At 46.9% G+C, this 23375-nt stretch overlaps 1 protein-coding gene across 2 annotated transcripts in view; it reads left to right on the top strand.

Annotated features, from left to right (window-relative positions):
• SH3TC2 (SH3 domain and tetratricopeptide repeats 2) overlaps positions 1-23375 on the top strand; it is a 53059-nt gene that overhangs the window by 18637 nt on the left and 11047 nt on the right. For both annotated transcript variants that reach the window (XM_059173989.1, XM_059173988.1), the window contains exons 5-12: positions 1013-1156; positions 2288-2489; positions 3276-3349; positions 5716-5911; positions 13687-13820; positions 16294-16335; positions 16459-18156; positions 18263-18443. In XM_059173989.1, coding sequence (XP_059029972.1) covers positions 1013-1156; positions 2288-2489; positions 3276-3349; positions 5716-5911; positions 13687-13820; positions 16294-16335; positions 16459-18156; positions 18263-18443 — 2671 coding nt within the window. The remainder of the gene's footprint in view (positions 1-1012; positions 1157-2287; positions 2490-3275; positions 3350-5715; positions 5912-13686; positions 13821-16293; positions 16336-16458; positions 18157-18262; positions 18444-23375) is intronic.

The following is a 23375-nucleotide window of genomic DNA, read 5'->3' as shown; positions in this document are numbered from 1 at the left end:
CAGCACTTACCAAAGCACATACCCTCCCCAATGTCCATCATCTAAGCACCCCATCTCTCCCACCTTCTTCCCCTCCAGCAATCCTCGATTTGTTTCCTGAGATTAAGAATCTCTTATGGTTTGTCTCCCTTTCTGGTTTCATCTTGTTTCATTTTTCCCTCCCTTTCCCTATGATCCTCTGTCTTGTTTCTCAAATTCCTCATATCAGTGAGATCATATGATAATTGCCTTTCTCTGACTCACTTATTTAACTTCGAATAATACAGTCTAGTTCTATCCACATGGTTGCAAATGGCAAAATTTCATTTCTTTTGATGGCTGCATGGTATTCCATTGTATATATATACACACCAAATCTTCTTTATCCTTTCATCTGCTGATGGACATTTGGGCTCTTTCCATAGTTTGGCTATTGTGGACATTGCTGCTATAAACATTGGGGTGCATGTGTCCCTTTGGATCACTACTACATTTGTATCTTCAGGATAAATACCCAGTAGTGCAATTCCTGGGTAATAGGGTAGCTCTATTTTCAACTGTTTGAGGAACCTCCATCCTGTTTTCCAGAGTGGCTGCACGAGCTTGCATTCCCACCAACAGTGTAGGAGGAAAGGTACAGGAATTTGAACCTCAGTCAGGAAAACGTTAAGGAGAGGGAACCAGGACCCCCCAGAGCTCAAACTAGAATCTCAAAATTCCTCTATGGATGTATTAGAAGAAGGTAATTAGGTTTGGTCATCTTATTATCCATTATGGAGACCCATAATGTGTTGAAAGGAGTAAATGTCATTTAAAAATGACTTGTGTTTCCCAACAGATGCTGAGAAGAATCAATTTACTCTAGAAATTTTCTAGCTACCTCTCTATGCTCTTCTAATTTCAGTTAAATGGGATCAGGTTGGGGACGAAGGTCTGGGAGGGACCTTCAGAAAGGAGCTTCCTCACCCTTTTCTGTGCTCAGCTTGTGGCAGAAATCATACTGTTCAGGAATCATGTTGACTTGACCTCTTAGGCTATGTGTCTGCATGTCTGGAACATCTCCTCTTTGACCATAAGTACTGGCTCAGCTGCAGATTGGTGGAAGATACAGAGATCCAAGTGTCAGTGGATGAGAAACATCTGGAAACAATATACCTGGGCCTCCTGATACAGGAAGGTGAGCATGGGGGACGGGTGGGGTGGGGTTTTATCTGGGTATTTATTATCAGAGCCCCTGAAATAATTAGGATACAAAAGGAGGCAAAAAAATGTTTCCAAGGTGAGAATATTCATAAATGGACCCACCTGTTACAATATTACCCCAAACATCTCTGTCTGTTGGACACTGATATTACATGAACAGGTGTGGGTGAGGCTCTCTGACTGTCTGATGTGAGACCCCCTTGTGGAGTTTGGAGAAGATGCTCCATGCCAAGTTTCCACCCGGGCCAATTAGATCTCCAGAGATGGGGACCTAGGCTCTCGTATTTTCTAAAAGTTGCCCAGATAATTCTAACGTGCATCCACGAGTAAGAATCTCTTTTTATAATAGAATATGATTGTGAAATAAAATTGCAAATCTTGCAAAACCTGCAAGATTTCCTGAGATGGAGGAAAACAGTGTTGGAGAACTTCTTGGAGCATAGGCCAATCTCTTTACAAGGAAGGATCCGACTGGGGCTACAACCAACCAGCTAAGGACCCATGACATCGCAGGCACAATGAAAGAGTCAGATTTGCTTAGAATGTTTTGCATTCTAGATTCTAGATTTGCAGTGCAATCTAGATTTGCATCCTAGATTCTGTTTGTGATCATGTTGAACAGATCACAATCGAAGGAAAGAATGTCATACTATGCTACTATAAAATCTGGTTAGAGAAACATCAACCAAATTTATTCGATTGAGTGACATCTGAAAATCACTCAGTACAGTTTTCTCACACTGCAAGACTAAGCAGAAGGTTATAGTTGTAACTAAGTTTCTGTTAATTTTTGTTTCTCCCCCCACCTTTATTTATTTTTTTTGGTTCAAGGTAAAGTTCCAACTCAACCTTACTCTCACAAACCACTCTGAGCTTATGGTGTCTAATTTAAGAGAATTCCCTTCCAGTGGCTTTTTTGTCCCCCCACACCCCTGGTCCAGTTTTTCTGGGATCACAAAGATTTCCTGTGGTGCTTCTCCCTTGGCCATGTCCTTTACTCCTAGGAAGAAAAGTAGCCGGGCTTCTGGTTAGAAATGTTACGTTGTGTGATAATCCCTTTTTACCTAGTGCTACTCCTTGGAGGGGCTTTTCTCATTATGTACAGGCCACTTCTTCTGCAGAGCCATGTGCTCCGTGGCTCCGCCAGCTGAGAAGGAAGGAGAGTATTTGACGCTGTGCAAGAAGGAGTTAATCTCCGTGAAGATCACTGACAGCGAATCCGAGTGGGAGGGCGTATCTTTGGTGACTGGTCAGCGTGGTCTGGTGCCCCTGTCAGCTCTGGAACCTCTGCCCCTGCCTTTCCACCAGTGAGTAACCAACTACATCTTGGGAGTGGGTCCCAGAGTAGACTGAGATCTGCACAGTGCATGGGAGATAGGTTTGTAGACACGGGCATCTATGGTCCTATGGAAGGAACAAAATCTGGGTGGGGTTTTTTTTTTCCTTTTGTCATTCCTTTATTTTTTTAACAGTCAAAATTTGTACAATTTGGTGAAATATGAGACAACTCAAAATTTCAGATGGACATTGTACCTACTGCCTGGTCTTCAAATGCATTGTTTCTCAGTATGGGGACTGGGGACCATTTGTATCAGAATCACTTGGGGATTGACTACAAGTTCAGCCTGCCTGGCCATCATCAGGCTCTTTTGGGATCAGATTCAGGAATTTGCTTTTTCTATAAGCTCCCCTTGAATCTAAGGGGATGTATTCCACACTTAAGTTTGAGAATCTGGACCTGAAGGCTTTGTAACCTCAAACTTCCAGAGGGGCCATACACATGATCCCAGGCTGTGGACCCTGTGGTTGGCCATGGCAGAGAATCTGACAGTGAGAATGGAAAGAGATCCTCTGTTAGTCATTTAACTGGCAAACTAATTTAGAGCCAGAAAACATCGTAGGCCTGCTGGACTCTCCTTTTCACAGCACCTGATACAAAGGAAGTTCTCAATAAATGTTTGTCATAGTTTTAATAAGAGTACTAACCATGATACTTATGATCATGGCCATTGTTGTTATGCTAATGAACTATTCTGCTCCCTGGTATCATTTTTTGAAATTCATTTTTGCAAACCCCGTGTTTCCATTGGCAGATGGTTCCTAAAAAATTATCCGGGAAGCTGTGGCCTTTCCAGGAAGAGGGATTGGACAGGCTCCTATCAGATCGGTATGACTGAGTTGAAGACAGTATCTTCAGGAAGATAATACCGCCCGGCCTCCTAATTTTATCTGCAAGTTTGGAGTCATTTGGTGTGAATTCCTGCCTAGCTTGTGCTGCTGGCTGGACGTGGAGAAGCCAGTTGCTGCTTCTAACACAGGTTTCCTTGCCTGTGACGTGAGAGGTCTCAATCCAGGGCTGCTGGTACAAAGGTTCACAGACAGACAGACATGCGTGGCAGACAGAACACACACATGCGTGAGAGCCTGGGTGGGAGATGTTAGCGAGTGGTGGGGACAATGGGGATTTAATGATAGGTCAGGTGAATAAAAAGCCCAGTGTGAGCCAAACGTGGCTGCAGACTGCCTATTTTCGATCTCGGGTCAAAATGTTTTCAATTTCCTTAAAATTTTGTGAAATTGGTCTTGAATTTTGGAAGAGTACGAATGCCTGGCCCGTGATGGATAGACTCAGTTAATATTTGTTGAATAAATAAGTGAAAGAGATATATAAAGGTATGCATTATATAAACATGCATGTATTTTGGGTAATCTCCATGGCAATGTATATGTTTATGTGTACAGAGGCACATACATACATATGCATGTGCTTCTGTAAGGACATACGTATCTACGGAGATGAACTTCAATGTTCTCTAGTATCTGGAACATATATTCCTTTCATCTTCATCCTTAGAGCCCCTCCCACCACCAACCAGCCTAGCTCAAGTGCGATTTTGTAAGCTGTGAGCCCAAATAACACTTTTTAAAAAAAGAAATAGAGGGAGGGGCACTTGGGTGGCTCAGTTTGTTGGGTGTCTGACTCTTGGATTTCGGCTCAGGTCATGATCTCAGGGTCCCAAGATCGAGGCCTGTGTTGGGCTCCATGTTCAGCCAGGAGTTGCTTCAGATTCCTTCTCTCCCTCTCCCTCAGACCCTCCCCCTGCTCATGCACTCTCTGTCTGTCTCTCTCTCTCTGTCTCTCTAAAATAAATAAATAAATCTTAAAAAAAAAAAAAAAAAGAAATGGAGGGATTAATGGAACCCAGATAGGGTTAATCAGTTAACTCACCGTAAACAAGATTTTTGGCTATCTGCAGTAAGATAGCATTCCTTGGAATTATGAATACAGGGCTGTGAAATTGGTTCTCGGTTCGAATTCTGGCTCCACACCTGAAAACCAGTGTGACCTCGGCCACGTGAGCTCTCACTATGCTACAAGTTTCTCATGAGTAAAACATTACCATAAAACTGGCTTTGAATGCTGTGAAAAATCAATTGAGTGACATCTGAAAATCACTCAGTACAGTTTTCTCACACTGCAAGGGTTCAATGCTATTTGCCCACAAAGTGTAGAAGTTTCTGCTCTTGAGGACACGATCCATAGAAGCTTGGTCAAAAATGTCAGGGGGGGAATCAAAGCCAGTAGCTACAGCAGAGAAGTTAAAGGAAACATGGAAACCAAGACACATAAGAGCCATTATCTCCAGGAAAGCAACATTAGTGGAAAGAAGGGTTAACCGGCAGTTGGTTAACCCAGCTCCTTGGACAAATCACAGATCTTCTCTGTTCTTCCACTTTTTTAACCTATAAGAAGGAGAGTGTGATGACAGCTCTACCTATTCTTTAGGACCTTGGAAAGATTTTAAAAAATGGGCTTACAAGTACTTTGTAGGCTGGACAGCACAGAGCTTGTAAATATGTCATTACTAGATCTTAGCTGGCCAGCTCACCAAGTTGAGTCATGACCATAGTCAGAGGGCGAGTCTTCCAAATCCTTCTGGGACCTGAGAAGTTTTCCGTTTACCAGTAATAGGAGGCTAACATTTACTGAAGGTTGGTTAGGTACCAGGCATGGTGCACTTAATCACTTTGACTTTTCCTAATATCTATGAGATGAGTATTCTTACTGTTCCCGTTTTACAGTTGGGGAGACTGAGGGTCATAGTTGCCAAAGGACTGGAAGGAAATGGAGAGATCTCACACTGTTTCTCCCTCTGGTCTGTGGATTTGTGCTAACCATGATGAAGTATTTACATAATAATGGCAAATCAGACACAGTAAGGCAATATAGTAAGCTTTCCAGGTCTCCAGGAGTGAACTTTATTCAGTTTTAGGTATTCTGAGGTGAGCTTTCCTCCATTGGTTAACACATCTTTTCTTTTGTAAAGTGTTGGTGAACGTGGATGGTGGTTCCTTTCTTTGAATGTCCCAGTTTGGCAAAATTAAAAGCCAGTTACCCTATGCCGATTTCTTCTTTTTTGTGGGAGGGGGTGATGATACTGATCCTCAAAATTCTGAATTCTGGGACTCCATTTCCTATTACACCAGGAGCAGTTTCTGCCTTATTTGGTTGACGATGTTATTTCTCCACAGGCAGAGGAAAATGTAAGGCCTGGAAGGAATACGAGAGGGAAGAAAAGGATGAGCTGAATTTTCGCCGGGGAGAAAGCATCGAGATCATCGGCTTTGTCATACCCGGGCTTCAGTGGTTCATTGGGAAGTCGACACGCTCAGGAGAAGTGGGCTTTGTTCCCACCAGGAACATAGATCCTGAGTCGTATTCCCCGATGTGAGTATGGCGGAGGGGTCCTCTGGGATGCCCTGGGGTGGGGCGCCTTCCCCAGGGGCCCCGCCCCATGCTGAGCGGGGCTGCAGATGTGCTTCAGGGTTTCCCAGCAAGATGGGAGTCAGAGGAGCACGTCCTGACTGCCAAGGCTGCCGCAAGGGGTGCTGGGAAGGAGAGGATGAGTGATCCGGGAATGAGTCAGTTCAGTTCTAACCAGCAGATGGTCCCTGAGGCCTTCTTGTATGTGAGGAGAGAGGCACAATCCTAAGCCACAGGGCCTGCTGTTATCCCTGCAGGCGTGGTAACAGTACTTGTATTCTGCCTCTCACCATAGCCAATCAAGGGGCTCCATTAAGGGAAGGGCACACACAGCGGCCTATAGATTACAGCTTAGTGAGAGGAGACACCCTCCCATGGAGGTCTGAGGAAAGCTTAATGTATGGCGACAGTGTGGGCCAGGATGATAGAGGGCATCTTTTCCTCTTTTCTGCCTGGGGTCTGGAAGGGCTAGTTCTGAGGAGCAGACCCATCCATGGGACCAGTGAGGAGCAGATGGCCAGCTTGGGCCGCCCACCCCTCATGGAGGAGCAGAGCTCAGGAATATTGACGGTGTCTCTGGGGTGGGCTTCCTGCATGAGGATAGGAAATTAAGAAGAAACCTGTGCCGTGTAAGTACCAGACAGAACACAGGCTTGGCTGCTAGCATGGAGACGCTGGGAAAATATGGCCCCAGAATTGTCTAAGGCCTTGCACACCCAGATTAGAATGTCTTCCCTTGTACAAAAGAGCCACCGAAGAGAGTGGGCCAAGGGCAGAAGCTCCCTCGAAGCCTTGTCCTTTGTAGAGGGAGGAGACAGGTCATTTTCCCTACACAGAAATGTGGGAACTCAAGTGACCTTAAGCAAGGAAGAGCGCTCACTGAGCCCCTAGAGGATTATGGAATGAATGGGAGATTATAAGCAGGAAAAGGTTGTCAGGAGAACTTTCATGAAATAGACAATATTTGAGTTCAACTTTGTAGGATGCATTTCAACAGATGGAAATGGGGAAAAGTGGTTACAGGTGGGAAAGCGAGGGGCTGTGTGACGAATGACTGGTGTTGGTTGAGAGGCAGGTTACCAGGAGGCCATTGGTGTGACAAAGGTCGGTGGGGCCGAGACGAGACGTGGCAGACAGAGAATTCCTGTTCAGGGCCTGGCAGAGAATGAGGAGCCACTGAGTGGAACCTTGGCTTTGAGTAAGGCGTGCAAGAGCAGGGGAGAACCTGGAGGTAGGAGACCAAGGAGAAGATGAAGGCTGGCACTTGGGAAGGGGCGGGGGAACGGGAAGGAGAGGGTATGGCTAAGGGCCAATCCATAGGAATCTAGAGATTCCAAGAGGTTCACAAATATGGATGCTGGTGTTCTGTCCCCACAAGTTCTATCTCATTGCTGTGGGTAGGGCCTGGCAGCCAGGGTTATAGGAGCTCCCCAGGTGGGGCTAATGGGCAGCCAAGGTGGGAACCTCTGCTCAAAGTACCCCCTCATTTACCACAGGGGCAAGGGAGGACCCCAGGATGGAAAGGGCTGAACCCAAGGCCTTGGGTCTGGAACTCCAGAATCCTGATGTGAAATCTAGGTTTCTTTTTGGCCAGTTCTGCAGCTGAGGTCCTGGTAAGAGAGAGAAAGAATAAACACAGAGATTTGGTGAGGAAGAACAATTTACAGAGCAGAGGAAGAAAGAATGTAGCCAAGGAGACAAAAGAACAAAGGAGCCTCACGAGTGGAAGGATGGGGGTTGGGAGGGCAGTTAACACTGTTGCAGACTGCAAGAGGTAGAACAGGGCTGCCTGCTGGAAGGCCTTGGGGACTGGCCCCTGGAAGGTCACTGGTCATTGAGAGGTCAGTGGCCATTGGAGGGAACCTGGTCATCAGGGGGCAGAACAGCTTAATAATCAGACTTCCAGAGCCAGACTGCCTGAAAGACATTCATGGCCATAAAAGCACATTGTGTGTCTCCATTGGCTTACCAGCTTGGAGACTTCGGACATGTTAATTGGTCTCTTTATACCTCAGGGTTCTCATCTGTAAAATGCTTATGATATTAGTATTTGCCCATAGGATTGTCAAGAGTTGACATGAGCTAACACATGTGAAGCACTTAGAATGGTGTCTGGCACAGTGTGTGTGTATGCGACCAATATGTTCTAACTCTTCCTATGGCCGTTCCTGCCTTGGGGGGGGGGGTCTTCTTTGAGAGGCAGTTTTAATAAGCGTCAGATTTCATAAACTATATTCAGACCTCCTACCTTGTCCCAACTTGCAATAATTTATACCACTAAATTAATTTGATTATCGTATTTTAAGAGGGGATCTACTCTCGCCATGAAGAACATTGTGCCCTGTACTGTAGCTGTGGTATGAAAACTTCTTATTTCGACAGTGTCTTCTGTTGGCTTCTCTACCTGGTCACCTGTGGCACCCGGTCACCAGAGACCACACATTTCCTAGGAAAGGGGAGGGTGAGCCGGGAGATGGGGAGAGGTGGAAGGAGAGGAGAGGGAAGCTGGCTCATCGCCACCCCCACCCCGTCCTCCCAGTACTCTTTAGATCACACACCTCCCCAAAACACAGCAGTAAGAGAAAAAGCCTACGAACAACCTGGTTGCTGGCAGTGGCCAGGGTGTGGAGTCCTGGGAATCATCCTGTGTGCTATGCAGGTGGTCTGGCCACTGGGTGTCGCTCTTAGTCTGTGTTCATTGGGTACAGGGTTTCTGAAGAAGGTCCAGCATTTGCTGGTCTCCATCCTCCTCTCACGGCTCCCTCCCTGTGCTAGTTAGTATATTATTCCTTAAAGTGTACCCATTCATTCACGCACTCACTCCCTCACTCACTCATCCGTCCATCTGTCCGTCCGTCCGTCCGTCCGTCCATCCATCCATCCATCCATCTGTATTTATTTAACCAAATAGAGTAAAATTTCTCAGAAGCTGTTTTGTGAGTCAGATTTAGTCTGTGCCTCTGACACATGGGAACGGGATCCTGTTTTTCCGTGGCAGCGAAGTTGTGGGTTTCCTTTTACTTACAGCCCGTATTTCAACACCAGCTACCTGGTTTCACAGGAGCAGCAGCTGGAAAACCAGTTGCTAAAAGGGGGCAGGCATTCTGTCTGACTAGACAGGGTATTTGTTTTGGCCAGAGTGACTTTAGAGATTTAAGAGTTACTGATGGTGACAGTAGGCCACACCTTTCCTTTCCTTTGGTTTTAGGCTTTTAAAAAGTATTTGATGTGTGTGTGTGTGTGTGTTGAGGGGAAAATGTCTTTAGATATAACTGAAGACCCCCTGTTACTCCTTCCTATTTTCATCCTGTGACCCTGCTTCTTACTCCAGGGAAGACTGGTTGAAGCTGATAAGTAACTTCCTAGTCATCATTCTGAGACATTTTAGAAATGGACATTTGTAAAAAAACCAAAACAAACACACAAAAAACAAACCAAAACAACACACACACACACGAGTATTGTGTATTTAAAAATATATATACATGTCTTTTTTTTTTTTCCTGTAACTGGCACCTTTTTTTCAGTTACAGTAAATTTAAGACTTACTCACATTGTAGTAGATATGGTCCCTTTAAATAAAGTGTTATTTAAAGGAAATATATGTACTTAAACTTGTAAATTAAAAAATAAAGAAGATTTGAAAAATTAATGCACTCAATACCAGAAAAAAGAACACAGGAGATTAGCCTGTAATTTATAATATTAAAAGTTTGAAAAATTCTATGTTTCTTATATCCCCTCTTTAATTCTTCCTGTTGTTTATCTCTGTCTTCTTAATGATTCCATTTCTTGTGGCATCTATTTTTGCTGATGAGAAGTTTGCTGTTAGTCTCATAGCCATTTCTTGGCAGGTAGGCAGCTTTTCTCTCTCTCTCTGTCTCTCTCTTTTTTGGGGGGTGGGGGGTTTCTTACTGATGTTTTGTACTATGATACATCTAGATGTGATATATTCTGTTACATATTTATTGTAAGGTGTCTCCTGTGTATCGTTTAGTAGTTATTTCGGTGGAGATCTGTGAGTTGCCACTACTCTTGGTCTTCCGTGCTTGTTTGTCTTAAATATACTTAAAATATACTTGTGAATGATCATTCAGCTAAGTGTTGAATGACCTTTTAAGTGAAGGGGAAAATAACCATTAGTATAAAATTTCAAATCTGTTTTGCCAGGGCTTTGTCCTTTTCATTAATCCTTAGAGAAAAACAATTTTTCTTGCATTGACCGTCTATTGTTCCTTTGTTGTCTGTCTCGCTAATTTCTTATTTATCTTTATTATTTTCTTCTGCTTTGTTTTTATTTCTTTGATTTATGCCTTTATCCTTTCTGTTTAACTCTTTCACCGTGTAAATTGAACTGTCAAGTGGTAGATCACTGAATCCTGAAAGAAGGACCAGGAGAAATAGAAAACATGAAAAGAAAGGTTAAATCTAAAGGAATGGAGTCATGTTGAAATGATATTATTTTCATTTATTTTGCTTAGGATGTGGTGTACTTCTTCAGTCTGAAGACTCATGTCTTTCTTCAATTCTGGAAAATTCTCAGTCATTCTCCCTTTGAATATTTGCCTCTCTCTCATTCTTTTTAGTCTCTCTTCTGGAATTCCTAACAGAGGTATGTTGGACTTGCCATTCTAGCCTCAGTCTTGCTTTATCAGTTCTTTTGTATTGTTCATCTTTTTGTCCCTCTAGGTGCATTCTGAGTGATTTCCTCCAAACAGTCTTTAGTTTCACTAATTCTTTCCTCTACTTGGACTAAACGCACTGCTGACCTCACTCATGTAGTTCTAAGTGTCCATGCCTTTATCTTCATTTCTAGAATTTGTATTTTGCTATTTTCCATGTATACTTATTTCTGCTCACCAGGTTCTGTATTTTCCCTGTAGCTTCTAGCCAGTCTTTCATTTCATAATTTTAACCATGTATTATAAATTAATCTTTAAATTGTTATTTCTAGTTTTCATAATGTTGATTTACCTATTTGTGCACCCACTGGCCTTCACTGTCAGTAGTTCCCTTTTTGTGTGTTTGTAGTTTGGGTTATGTGAACGAATTTTCAACATTTTACTTTTATTTTAATTTTTTAAAAAGATTTATTTATCTATTGAGAGAGAGAGAGAGAGAGAGAGCGCTCACGTTCAAGTGTGCATCCACATGGGGGGAGGGACAGGGGAGAGAAACTCAAGCAGATTCCCCCTGGGCGTGAGCCGGATACAGGGCTCCATTCCATGATCCGTGATGAGATCATGACCTGACCCGAAATCACAAGTTGGACACTTAACCGACTGAGCCACCCAGGCACCCTGAATTTTCAACTTTTTAAAAGATGGTCTTTGCAGGAAGACCGGACTGAAGAAAATACCCCGGTAGAGCAGTTTTGGCATTTGCTTTCCCTGGAAATTTAGGAACTCAGTGATCCAGGGCTGGATTTTTAATGTTAAGTTCTTTGATTGTACTTACACTGTCCAATATAATTCAGAGACCACACCTTCTTCTTCTTCTTCTCCTTCTCCTCCTCCTCCTTCTTCTTCTTTTTTAAGATTTTATTTATTTATTTGACAAACAGAGATCACAAGTAGGCAGAGAGGCAGGCAGAGAGAGAGGAAGGGAAGCAGGCTCCCCACTGAGTGGAGAGTCTGATGTGGGGCTTTATCCCAGGACCCTGGGGTCATGACCTGAGCTGAAGGCAGAGGCTTTAGCCCACTGAGCCACCCAGGCGCCCCAGAGCCCATACTTTCTAATGGTGTAAGTCCAGGTGTTTGATTTTTTTCCTGGGGTCTCAGACAAACGGTAAGTGTGTCATTGGCCAGTGAGTTTTCCCATCTCCTCTTCATAGAAGCTGCAGTTCTTGCCGCGGTCAGGCAATAGCGAGCTCATAGCTATGTAAGGAGCTCAGTTCAGCTTCCCTGCTTTGCCTGGACCCAAAGTCCCATGTCCTGTCCCTGGGTAGCATTACAGGGTGAGCCCCAGCTCTGAGGGCCAGTGTCCCAGCTGAGAACTCCTGGGAGCCTCTGGGCCATCTGCTGGTGTTTACAAACTTGACTTTGGTTTCGTTTCATCTTTTGTTTCTGGCTTTCAGGCATTTCCTTTTCTTTTCTTTCAAGTTAAAGAACGTATGAAAATATTTATCCTTGTCACATTTTATCTACTATTTGTCTGTGTTTGTGGGTGAGAATAGCCCCCTGTGGAAAACCTGTATATTTCTAGAAGTCTTATTCTTCTAACCTCATTATATTCGGAACACCCTAATGTAATTTGTCAGGCTTCTTGGACTCTTTCTAAATACCTGGGACTCAGGACATGAGCAGATCAGCTGTGAGGCAATGGGCCACAGAGGCTGAAGATCACAGTTTCTGTCTCAGCTTGACTGCTTGCTTGTTGTGTTATTCTTAGCACGCTACTAAATGAAATAGCAAATTCAGGAATGCTTTGCAAATTTTAAATGTTCTACAGAAATTCAAAATCATATAATGATTTTATATAATTATATAATGATGATTTGAAATCCTCTAATGATTTCTTTCGATCTCAGATGAGCTTAGCTGTAGATTTCAACCAGATGTTCTTCTGGGGATGGCTGCTCTCACGGTACTGGGAGAGTCTGGAGATCTGAGGACAAACGTAGGTGGCAGAACATGGCACTCCCATCCCTGCCACTCCCTTAATTCTGCTTGAACTAGAGAAGTTTGTTTGTTTGTTGTTTTGGGCTTTTTTTTTTTTTTAACCACTTCCTAGCTACCAACTTTATTTTTCTGTGCCTCCGTTTTGTCCTCTGTAAAAAGGAGTAAGAATAGTACCAGCCTCATCAGGCAATTGTGTAGATTAAATGAGATAAGGGTGTCTGATTCGTAATAGGCTCCCCTCACCCTTCTAAGGACTAGCTGTTGTTACCTCTTGGGCTTCCAAGTTATTTTTGTTAAAAAAATGGTTTCTGAGGTTAATCCTCCACCCCTCCAACTTTATTTAGGCCTGAACGAGATCTTAGAACTTGTTCAGGTGGACATTCTGGATTGAACATTTTCTGAGGCACTTCTAGTTTTCGGATTTTTTGATTCAATGACAAATGACAAGTAAGCAAATTAGTTTTAACAACGAGTTTATTCAATACAGTGAGTATAAAGATCTCTATTATTCGTAGTCATTTCTCCTACCCCTTGACCTTCCTTCTACCCACTTCCCATCTCCCCTCTGAATGTCACATAATGCTTTTGTTTTGTGCCATGGAATCAGAGGTCAACAGTTGTGAAAGGTTCTTCGGACCAGAGTCAAACTCTCTCCATTGCTTCTCTAGACTGTGTCACCTGTCCTAGTGTTTTCTTGAAATAACCCGACAAAGAAACATCTTTTAATGGCCTCTTTTCAATCCTTACCTTGGGGTAGCGAATTCGTATTTCTCTATTAGAAATGGGCACCAGGTGGTCTCAAAGAAAGGGTATGGATCAAGAGAAGGAACTTTGTTTTTCTCAAAAGATAGAGTTTTAACAAGGAGGGGTGTTTTCATCCCCTTTTTGATCTGTTCAGCAGCCAAATAGCTTGTTTCTTCTTGATGGGGTGCTCAGAGCTCTTCTTCCCGGGCAGCAGAGATAAATACATTATACAACAGAGAGATGAGGAGTTTGGCTGTCACTTTGGCAAGCAGGTCCATGGCTTCTCTGTCCTTTACTGTGTCCTGGGCTGGAGAGAGAATGGGTGTGTCTGGAGCCTTGCACTGATCTGTATCCATGTCTTTTGTCTCAACACAGGAACAAGAGCTCTGCCTTTTTCAGTGACGAGGAAAGATGTTCTCTGTGGGTCCTGGGAAGTGACAGGAAAGCTGAGTGTGCCAGCTTCCTCCACAAGCTTGCTCATACTGATATAGCGTCCGTCTATCGGCTTAGTGAGTGTTTGCTCCTTGGACCCCTCTGAAAGCTCAGTCCAGTGCTAGCATGAGAGGCCAGCCCTACTGAGCCTTCTGTTTTAACCTTGGAGAAGAAAACCTCCTGAGTTGAGGCTGAGGTCACCTCTTCTAGGGCTGAGGGAGGCCTCGGTCCCCAATGACAAAAGCAGGACCATAGAATGTTACAGCTTCTAAGAGGTGATTTCTCCTCCCATTTTACAGATTGGGAAACTGAGGCCCTGGTGAATTAGTGCCTTGCTCATTTTCTAGTCAAGATAATCCCTAGTCTACCACACTGCGCCCAACATAGACTGACGCTGGACTGTCAGGGTGTGTTGACTTTGTGAGGGCTGGGACCTCAGTGCCACCACTTCTCATCAGGGTCTGAATGATTGATTGAGCGAATGAATGCCACTCCCTTCCCTTACTTTGGGAGGGCCCACTGCACTGAATGCACTGTCAGGAAGTGCATTCATCTTGTGACAGTGGCTGGAGGAAGGACTCGTGTTTCTCCATCTCTTCAGCAATGGCGGTACTGTGTCCCCACGCCGTGGGGGCAGATTAGATGGGGCACAGTCCATGGGCACAGAAGAAAGAATCGGCAGAAGCAGCGTCAGGTCCGCTCCCTGGGGCAGAGGTGGGCGTCAGGGTCACCATGCACACGGGGCATTTGCGAGGAGCACCTAGATGCGAACTTTCTTGCCACAAATAGACCACACCAGCCACAGGCTGAAACAGGAAGCTGAAGCTACGGGCACCTCCTGGAAGGGAGAGCTGGGTCTGAAAATCCAGGAGGAATTTGGGTGTGCCTCGGGCATGGGCAGGCCACAGGCTTGGATCTAAGGGGTCCACCAACTGCTGATCCAATGGTAGGGGCAGGTTCCAGGCAGCCCATTGCTTCCTATGTAAAGACCCGGAGCGCCGCTCTGATGGATGCAGGGCCGAGACTTACGATGACGACGCAGGGGTCTCCCGGCACCATGGCAACCAGCAGAGGGGCGTCCTATTGGTAAACTCCAGCTTCGCTCTGCCCCGGGGAAGGCGTGCCCTTTATAATTCTTCCTCCCAGAGGGAGCATCTTTTGTAACTCATGCCCATTGCGTCCTTGGTGGCCCTGGCTTGGAGTGAGATTGGCACGTGTTCTCAATGTCAACGAGGGCCAGGGCACAAAGCCAGCTCCCTAGTTCTGCCATGTTTGGCGGCGAGCCCTTCTACCTTTGCAGGTTACAGATCTCAAGTAGCTACAACGACTCTTAGAGCAGTAGGCTGAGGCTTGACCTGGTGCCGAGGCTTGACCTGGTGTCCGCAAAGCCCACCAGAGAGCCCAGAGTGAGGGCATAGGCGGCTGTTGCTTCTTGGTTAGGGAGAGGTAGAATCTCATTTCCAGCAGCCCCTGTCCTGGGAGCCGGCGCGGGGGCGGGGGAGGGAAGAATTGGGGGCGTGAATCTGGCCTTCCCCTCCACGGTTAGGCTTCACCTCCACAGTTACACTCAAGAGGGTTCTGTTCTTTGCTGCCAAACCCAAGATGTCTTCTTGATTCTCATCTAGCCTTCTGCTTCTGTAACGTTGGGTGGCTGTCGCAGAGCCACCTTGATCTCTGTGTCTTTTCTTTCCTCTCAGAGTGTGCCTTTGCTGCCTCGCAGCTGCTGGGAAATGCTGGCGATTCTCCGACTCCTTCACAAACTCCCCTCCCCCAGCTGCTTTGCCTTCTTGCCCAAATGCTTCTCCTACGACTGGGACCCATTCCTCAGGACACGCTGGGGTTCCTAAATCTGTGTTTGCAAGTCTCAGCCTTTTCCCTCTGGCTACAGATCGACTTCCTTCTCGGCCTAGAGCTCCTGTGAGTCCCTCAGACGCAGAATGTCTGAAACTCTGCTCCAGACTGTCCCTTCTTCCACCTCATCCCACGAAGTCACTTCAGGGGATGGAACTGGGACCCTTAGATGCCCCTTCACTCTCTTTTGTTCATTAGTCACTTTTGCTCACCTAGTCCTGTGTCGTATTGTGTCGTATCATGTCGTATTGCAGTCCCTGGCAGCTGAGAGGATGGATGAGGCGTGCATGGGGGCGGGAGGAAGGAGGCAGGTACACATGGCGATGGGAGGTGATGCCACAGGTTTTTTTCATGGCTCTGCTGTCCGCTAGCTGGGAGATTTGGGCCTTCGGAGTCCGTCATCCTCCTCATACCCCCACCTCCTGGAAAAGAGTTCGTGTTTCTAGCCTCTGTTTTTCTTTTCTGGCTCTGAGTCTTAGTTCTCCCTCAGTTCCCAACTGTAAAATGAGCGGCTTAACCAAGAAGCTCCGCAGGTCCCTAGAGCTGTTAAATTGATGATGGAGAGAATTCTGCTCAGTTTCTCAGAGAAATTTAAACACAAAGTGTCCCCAGGAACCACGGGTCTGGGGTGCATCGGCAGGCATGGGCATGGTGGCCCATTCTGACCTAACACCAGCTCTGTCTTGCATCTCTATCCAGGTGGGTTTGAATCCATCCAGAATCTTCCAAATGATCTAAGTGGTGAGTAGAGATCATGCTGAACCTGACCTCCCGTCCTTCAGAACAGCATCCTGTCCTCTTGCCAGGAGCTGGCCGCCACAGTTGCACGTGCTCATGTTGCTCAACTCTGCCTGTCCCTTACAGCGTCTCAACCGGAAGGCTTCAAGGAGGCCAGGCCTGGCAGAGCCTGGGAGGAGCATCAGGCCATGGGCTCCAGACAGTCCAGCAGCTCTGAGGACTCCAGCCTGGAGGAGGAGCTCCTCTCAGCTGCCTCGGACAGCTATCACTTGCCTGAGCCGGATGACCTCGATGACCCGGAACTGCTCGTAGACCTAAACACTGGTCATGAAGAGGAGGAGGCAGAGAACTTCGCCCCCATGTTGGCTTTTCTGGATCACGAGGGTTATGCTGACCACTTCAAGAGCCTCTATGATTTCTCCTTCTCTTTCCTCACGTCTTCCTTCTACAGCTTCTCTGAGGAGGACGAACTTGTGGCCTACCTGGAGGCCTCAAGGAAGTGGGCCAAGCGGGGCCGCAGGACCTGGGCCCACGCCCGGCTCTGCTTCCTCCTCGGCCGGCTGAGTGTCAGGAAGGTCAAGCTCTCTCAGGCCCGGGTGTACTTTGAGGAGGCTATGTACATCCTCGATGGGACGTTTGAAGATCTATCCCTGGTGGCTGCTCTGTACACCAATCTGGCTGCCATCTATCTGAGGCAGAGGCTGAGGCATAGAGGCTCGGCTCTGCTGGAAAAAGCAGGGGCCCTGTTGGCCTGTCTGCCTGACCGGGAGTCTAGTACCAAAAATGAGCTCGATGTGGTGGCCTACGTACTACGCCAGGGTATTGTGACAGGCAGCTGTCCCTTGGAGGCCAGGGCCTGCTTCCTGGCCATCCGATTGCTCCTGAGCCTGGGCCGCCATGAGGAGGTCCTGCCCTTCGCTGAGCGCCTGCAGCTCCTTTCTGGACACCCTCCTGACTTGGAGGCTACAGCAACCGTCTTGAGTTTTCTGTACGATAAGAAGTATCTCCCGCACCTCACAGTGGCCTCTGTCCAGGAACGTGGCACCCAGAGCGGCCAAGGGATGTCCCTTCCAATTTGGCAGGTCTACCTGGTTCTCCAGAACACCACCAAGCTCCTTGGAGTTCCCTCTTCAAGCTGGGGTGAAATTTCTGCCCTGGCCTGCCCAGCACTCAGGCAGGCACTGGCTGCCTGTGAGGGGCAAGCCAGTTGGAGCACCCAGAGGGCCCTGTGTCTCATCCTGTCCAAAGTGTACCTCCAACATAGGTCTCCCGATGGGGCCATCCACTACCTGAGGCAGGCCTTGGTGCTAGGGCAGCTGCTGAGTGAGCAGGAAGCCTTCGAGTCTTCCCTCTGCCTGGCATGGGCATATCTCTTAGCCAGCCAGGCAAAAAAGGCTTTGGACATCCTTGAGCCACTCCTATACTCCCAGAAGGAGACAGACAGTATCACCCAAAAGGGGGTGGTCCATAACCTCCTGGGACTTGCCCTTCAAGGTGAAGGCCGGGTGAACAGGGCAGCCAAGAGCTATCTCCGGGCCTTGAACAGAGCTCAGGAAATGGGGAATGTGCGTAACGAGGCGGTGACTTTGGCCAATCTTGGCCACCTGACCCTTAAGTCCTGGGCTGAGCAGCCAGCCAAGGACTATTTCCTGCAGGCCATCCGACTCTATTCTGAACTCCAGACCAGCATGGAGACAGACATGGAATTAGTACAGGTCCTTCTCTGGTTGGCCCAAGTTCTGGTGCATGGACGCCAGCTGGCCAGTGGCCGCCTTTGTTATGAAATGGCATTGCTGTTTGGCTTAAGGCATCGACACCTAAAGAGTGAGTATGTCCTGTGCTACTGGGAGCTTTAGAGAAAAGTGTGAGAGCACGCTTTGCCCTCATCCTATCTCAAGCGATCTCATTCATGTCCCCGCTTTATGTTCAGGTCAGCTTCAGGTCACCAAATCCCTCTGCCATTTCTACAGCTCTGTATGCCCAAACCCCAAGGCCTGCATCACCTACCACGAGCACTGGCTGACCCTGGCTCAGCAACTCAGGGACCGAGAGATGGAGGGAAGGCTGCTGGAGTCCCTCGGGCAGCTCTATCGGAACTTGAACACAGCCAGGTGAGTCGGGGCTTGGGGATGGGCCTAGACACAGCTCATCTTCCTTCAAGAGAAATAGCATTCTCTTCCTCTGGAAGTAAAGTTCTCAGGCTCATGGTGTGTTTATGGCATCAGGGAAAAGAGCGTGGGCCCTGCGGCCACTGCACGGTGTCCTCTCTCACTGATTAGCTGTGTGCCTCTGAGCAAGCTACTTTGTTTCACCCTACCTCAGCTTCCTCATCAAAGACAATAATGGTGGCGTCTACACTCTAGTAGTCACATGGGGAATAAATGAGTCAACTCCCATGGAACACTTGGGACAGGGCCCGATCCGTAGAGGTGGCTTGGTGACATTGGCTGGGTTACAGCTGCTTGGGTGTGTCCGTAACCAGTATCATGTGACTCTGGCTGAGGGTCCCTAACTCGGAGAGGTGCCAGTTACACCTAGGCTGGCACCCTCAGGAGGCCTTGGTTACCTGAGGACAGGTGGGTATTAGAGGAACAGCCCAAAGTAAATCGATGCATGGGCAGGTGGGGACAACTTCATTGTAACGAAGTTTGATTTGGAACCCTCCCTCTAAAGTGAAGCCAGAAATGACAGAACTGAGTTTATTTCTACCGTTTCGTGAAGAGACTTAGGTGAGAATGGCAGCCCTGTGGTTAAGTCACAGATTCAACTCCCAAAGGAGCACTGACTTTTAGCTTGGGTTGGGCAGAATTGCCTAACAGCTCCGTGAACGATCCTTTGTGATGGACTTTTCAGCCCTCTCTTCAAAAGGCTCCTTTGTGCAAAATATACCAAAACGTATCTGTTCCACTGGGCAGCTTCTTTCAACCTCTTGATCTTTAAATTATTCCCATGTGAAGTATCCCGCCATGTCCTGCTGCCTTTCTCTTCTCTCATCTCCTGCTGGCTGGGATCTGCTTACCCCTCGTTCAGTTCTGCTTCCCAACAGGTCTTTAATTGATTCCATTACACTCTGCATGGTTTATAAGATGTCCGACTTCATTTGGCAACAGATTAGTATCGTGGCATTGTATTCATAATTATGAAGGACATCTAAAACAGAGCCGGGATCATTGCTACCAGAGAGGTGGTTGAGAAGAAGCTAATTGAATGACAAGTGTTGCTTTTCTAGGCAATGTGGCAACCTTGGGCCCCCGGACAACCAGACCGCTAATAATCAGATAACAAATTCTCTCTCTCTCTCTCTGTTCCCCTCACTCTGTCTCCCTCACCCTTTCCCTCTCTTGCAAGAATCAGGTGTCCTCCAGATCTCCAAGTGTCTCTGCCTTCTGCTCCGGGAAGGGAGTTGCAGATCCTTACAGCATGGGAGGGGACAGGATGTGTGGCCCCAGTGTGACACTGCTTTCATTCTAGGACACCTTTTGAATGTCCTTTTATGGGGAATGGGTTTTTGGCTATCTTCATTCCATTGTTCTGGAAGTTGATTCAAATGGGGATCTTTAACCCTAATCTTCTAGAAGTCTAATCTCTGAGGTTTAGCTTGTGTAGTTGGGAGGACGTAAATCTCCCCTGCTCCTGCTTTACCCCCATGTGAGTGACCCAAAGAAGTAGATGGAGAAGTGCCTCGGGTGTCAGAGGAAACCCTGCAAACAAAAGGTCCTTATTCCTTTACGAGAAGCTCGGTCCATCAGGGAGAACGTGCTATGAGTCTACACTTACTTAGCATGTATAAATCATCTCCTCCTACAGGGTGCCCGGCAGACACAGGTAAACAGTATTTGCACACACCTGGAGGGGTTACTGTAATTTCACTGTAAGTTTCCTGGTAGCTGAGGCAGAAAGGGGAAAGCCACAAGAGGTTCTCGCCATCTGATTAAAAAAAACAAAAACAAACAAACAAACAAACAAAACCCCAACAGAAACAAATGTATTTGTTGGAGCAAATGTTTTTCTGGCCCTGATTTCTAGGGGATATGCATAAAGTGGGTCTTGATATACAGACAGATTTCTTCAACTAAATTCTCCCAGTGAGGTTTCCATCCTCATGAATCTCAAAAGCAGCAAACACTCCTGGGCGAGGTGGCAGGCATCTGCGGGGGCCGATGTGGAGGGAAAGAAGAGGACACTTTCAGCTGAGGGTTGGGGATCGGTCACAGAAGGCTTCCTGAAGGCGGTGACGTTTGAGGAGGGCCATGAGGGACGAGTAATATTTTGGAAAGTGGAGGAGGGTAAGAGAAGAAGCATTTTGGGTGGAGGGACCAGCAATAGCTGTGGAAAGGTGGGGACACATTTGGAAGGCATTCTGTAGGTTTGAGGAAGGAGGGTGTTCAAGTGGATGTGAGTAGTGGAGGAGAGAGAGGCCTCCAGCCCATGCCTGAGGAGGGACTATGGGGGTGGGCTGGGGTGGGGAGCAGTGGGCCTCCGGGCTGGGATAGCGAGCAACCATCGTGAAAATGGCGGTCGTAATGGTGACTGATGCGTTCAATGAGCACGTGGCGTTTGCCAAGCAATGTGTACTCTCAGGATAACGGTGTGGGGCACAGGGAACTGTAGGAACAGAATGAAAGAAGATGATGTGGCCCAGCCTTTGGGGTTTTGCCTTGGAACACTTTGCTGTCCCTTTGTCCAGTACCTTTAGAGTCTGGCTCTCTCTGCCTCCAGGGTGACAACTGTAGGAGCTGGTGTTTTTGATCTCTCAAAACACAGACCTTGGGGATCTTGCTTTTTGTGTTCAGGTGACATAATGCAGACTGTACCTTGTTCTAGAGCTGAACCAGGTGGGATCCATGGGAATTCTGAAGCGCTATTGAATAAATGCAATAAGAATTTACTGAGCATTTACTATAGCCCGGACACCTGACAGAGAGATATGGTCCCTAAGCTCACAACGCTTACAGACTAGTTCAAGAAATTGACAATATTTATGTCCATATTCACCAAAGGTATCCTATAAATGGCGGTAGGTGCCATGGAGGACGTGCATGTTATCTTTAGAAAGAAGACATGCCTGGTATGCAGTAACACCTCACAAAGTAATAGTTCTTTGCACATGAATATAACCGTAGCCCAGAAGTCATTAATCCTGGCTTTTATTCTCATTCTTACGCTCCTTATTCCCTTGGAACAAAAAAGGGAAATGTCTCACCATTTGGTTTTCAGTGTAACGAATGCAACCAATCACGGACATTTCTGTAATCCCAGGCAAGGAAAGAACTGCTTTCACTGATGTGTCCTCCTTTGCTCACGAGGCTAGGACGCACTTCACCACCACTTCTGTAGGTGAGGAAACTTTGTTCAGGGTTTGAAGTAGCTTATGTTCTTCAAAACTTCCAGGTTGTTGGACTGGTAAAAGAAGAAGAAACCTGGGGTGCCTGGGTGGCTCATATCATGATCTCGGGGTCCTGGGATTGAGTCCCGAATCGGGCTCTCTGCTCAGTAGGGAGCCTGCTTCCCCCTCTCCCTCTGCCTGTCTCTCTGCTTACTTGTGATCTCTCTCTCTGTGTGTCAAATAAATTTTTTTAAAAGTTAAAAAAAAAAAAAAAAAAGAAGAAGAAGCAGAAACCTTACCATAGGCTGGTTTCGGAGCCCACGATGGAGCCCTGCTTGAAGGAGTGTGTGGGGTTTTGGAGTGAGAGTCTCAGGGTCACACTCTGGTTTAAACAACATTTATTACCCACTCCTTGTCACTTACCCTTTCTGAGCCTTATTTTTCCCACGAGAAGAATGGATGTAATAATGTTACTGCTCGCCTTGTGTTGCTGTGATGATTACATGCAATAATGCATGCTGAATGCTCAGTAAGTATCAGGGAACAATTACTGTCACGTATTACGAGACAAAACCACAGAGGGCTCAGCGTGAAGCTTTAGAAATGAACAGTGCAAACTTGGACAAGATAAAAAGTCCCCACTGGGTTTCCTTATTTGTATAATGGGCTAAAGTCCCTCATGGTTTAGTGTTTCTGAGGTTTACATGGGAGGATGTGTACAGGTTTTCAGAATGTATACTGAAAATTCGTATGTCAACCCCTGGCACAGGGTCAGCCCTTGGCGAGGAGCTGTTCTTATTATGGCAATGGGGCAGGACCAGTGAGTGAGGGCTGGGCCCAGAGGTCAGACAGGCGCTCATTCGGGTGGGGCAGGGATCTGGAAAGCCCCGGTAGGGGAGGGAAAGAGGAAGTCTGGGAATGCAGGTACATCAGAGTCACTTGGCCACAAGTTCATGGCTGAGGGCCAGGTGGGAAGGAAGGAATAGGACCTAGCTGTAATACTAGACCAAAACTTAGGGAAAGGAGAAATGGGAAACAGAGGACTCAGGATTGGAGAAGAGGAGAGACACCCTGACAGGGCCTAGGCATAGGTGGCCCAGGAGTGCACATTTGGGATGAAGGCTGTCACCCCCTCCCCACCCCCGCCCCAGCAGGCTCCTTACTTCTTCTGATTTGGGAACTAAACCACACCTAGAGCCTGCGGCAGGCAGGGCTGAAGGAACTGGGACGTTGAGCCATTCCAGGCCAAGCTGGTGGGTGACATGCCACGGGCTACTGGCATATGCAAATGAATGGGGTGACAAAGGCTGGCGATGGCTGGCATAACAAGACCAAGGAGACTGGAAACCACCTCCCATGTCCAGAACTTAATGTGTGTTTTTATTGGACATCATGGGTCAGGTGTACATGCTGGTGGGAGGCACCTTGCATGCACAAGGAGTCTTGATGGTGCTGTGTGAGTAGCTAGGCTTCTGTAAGTCCTGCCTGCCTTTATTGGGGGTTTCTTGGAAATACTGATCTCTCATCCGCAGTCATAGTGAGCTCGGAGAGAAAAGGTCTAAGAAGCAAAGTTCCTCTCTTCCTCTGTAATTGGCTTCTTTGCTATAACCCAAATCTTGCTCTCTGGGGGTCTGGAGAAAACAACCATAGCCTAAGGGTCTCCCAGGACAGCAAATGGTAATAAAGGAAAGCAGAGCAGGAAATAGGAGGATGAGAT

The sequence above is a fragment of the Mustela lutreola genome, chromosome 5, assembly GCF_030435805.1.
Source record: "Mustela lutreola isolate mMusLut2 chromosome 5, mMusLut2.pri, whole genome shotgun sequence".
Classification (NCBI taxonomy): domain Eukaryota; kingdom Metazoa; phylum Chordata; class Mammalia; order Carnivora; family Mustelidae; genus Mustela; species Mustela lutreola.
The sequence above is the reverse complement of the archived record's forward strand: the minus strand, read 5'-3'. Positions and strand labels throughout refer to the sequence as shown.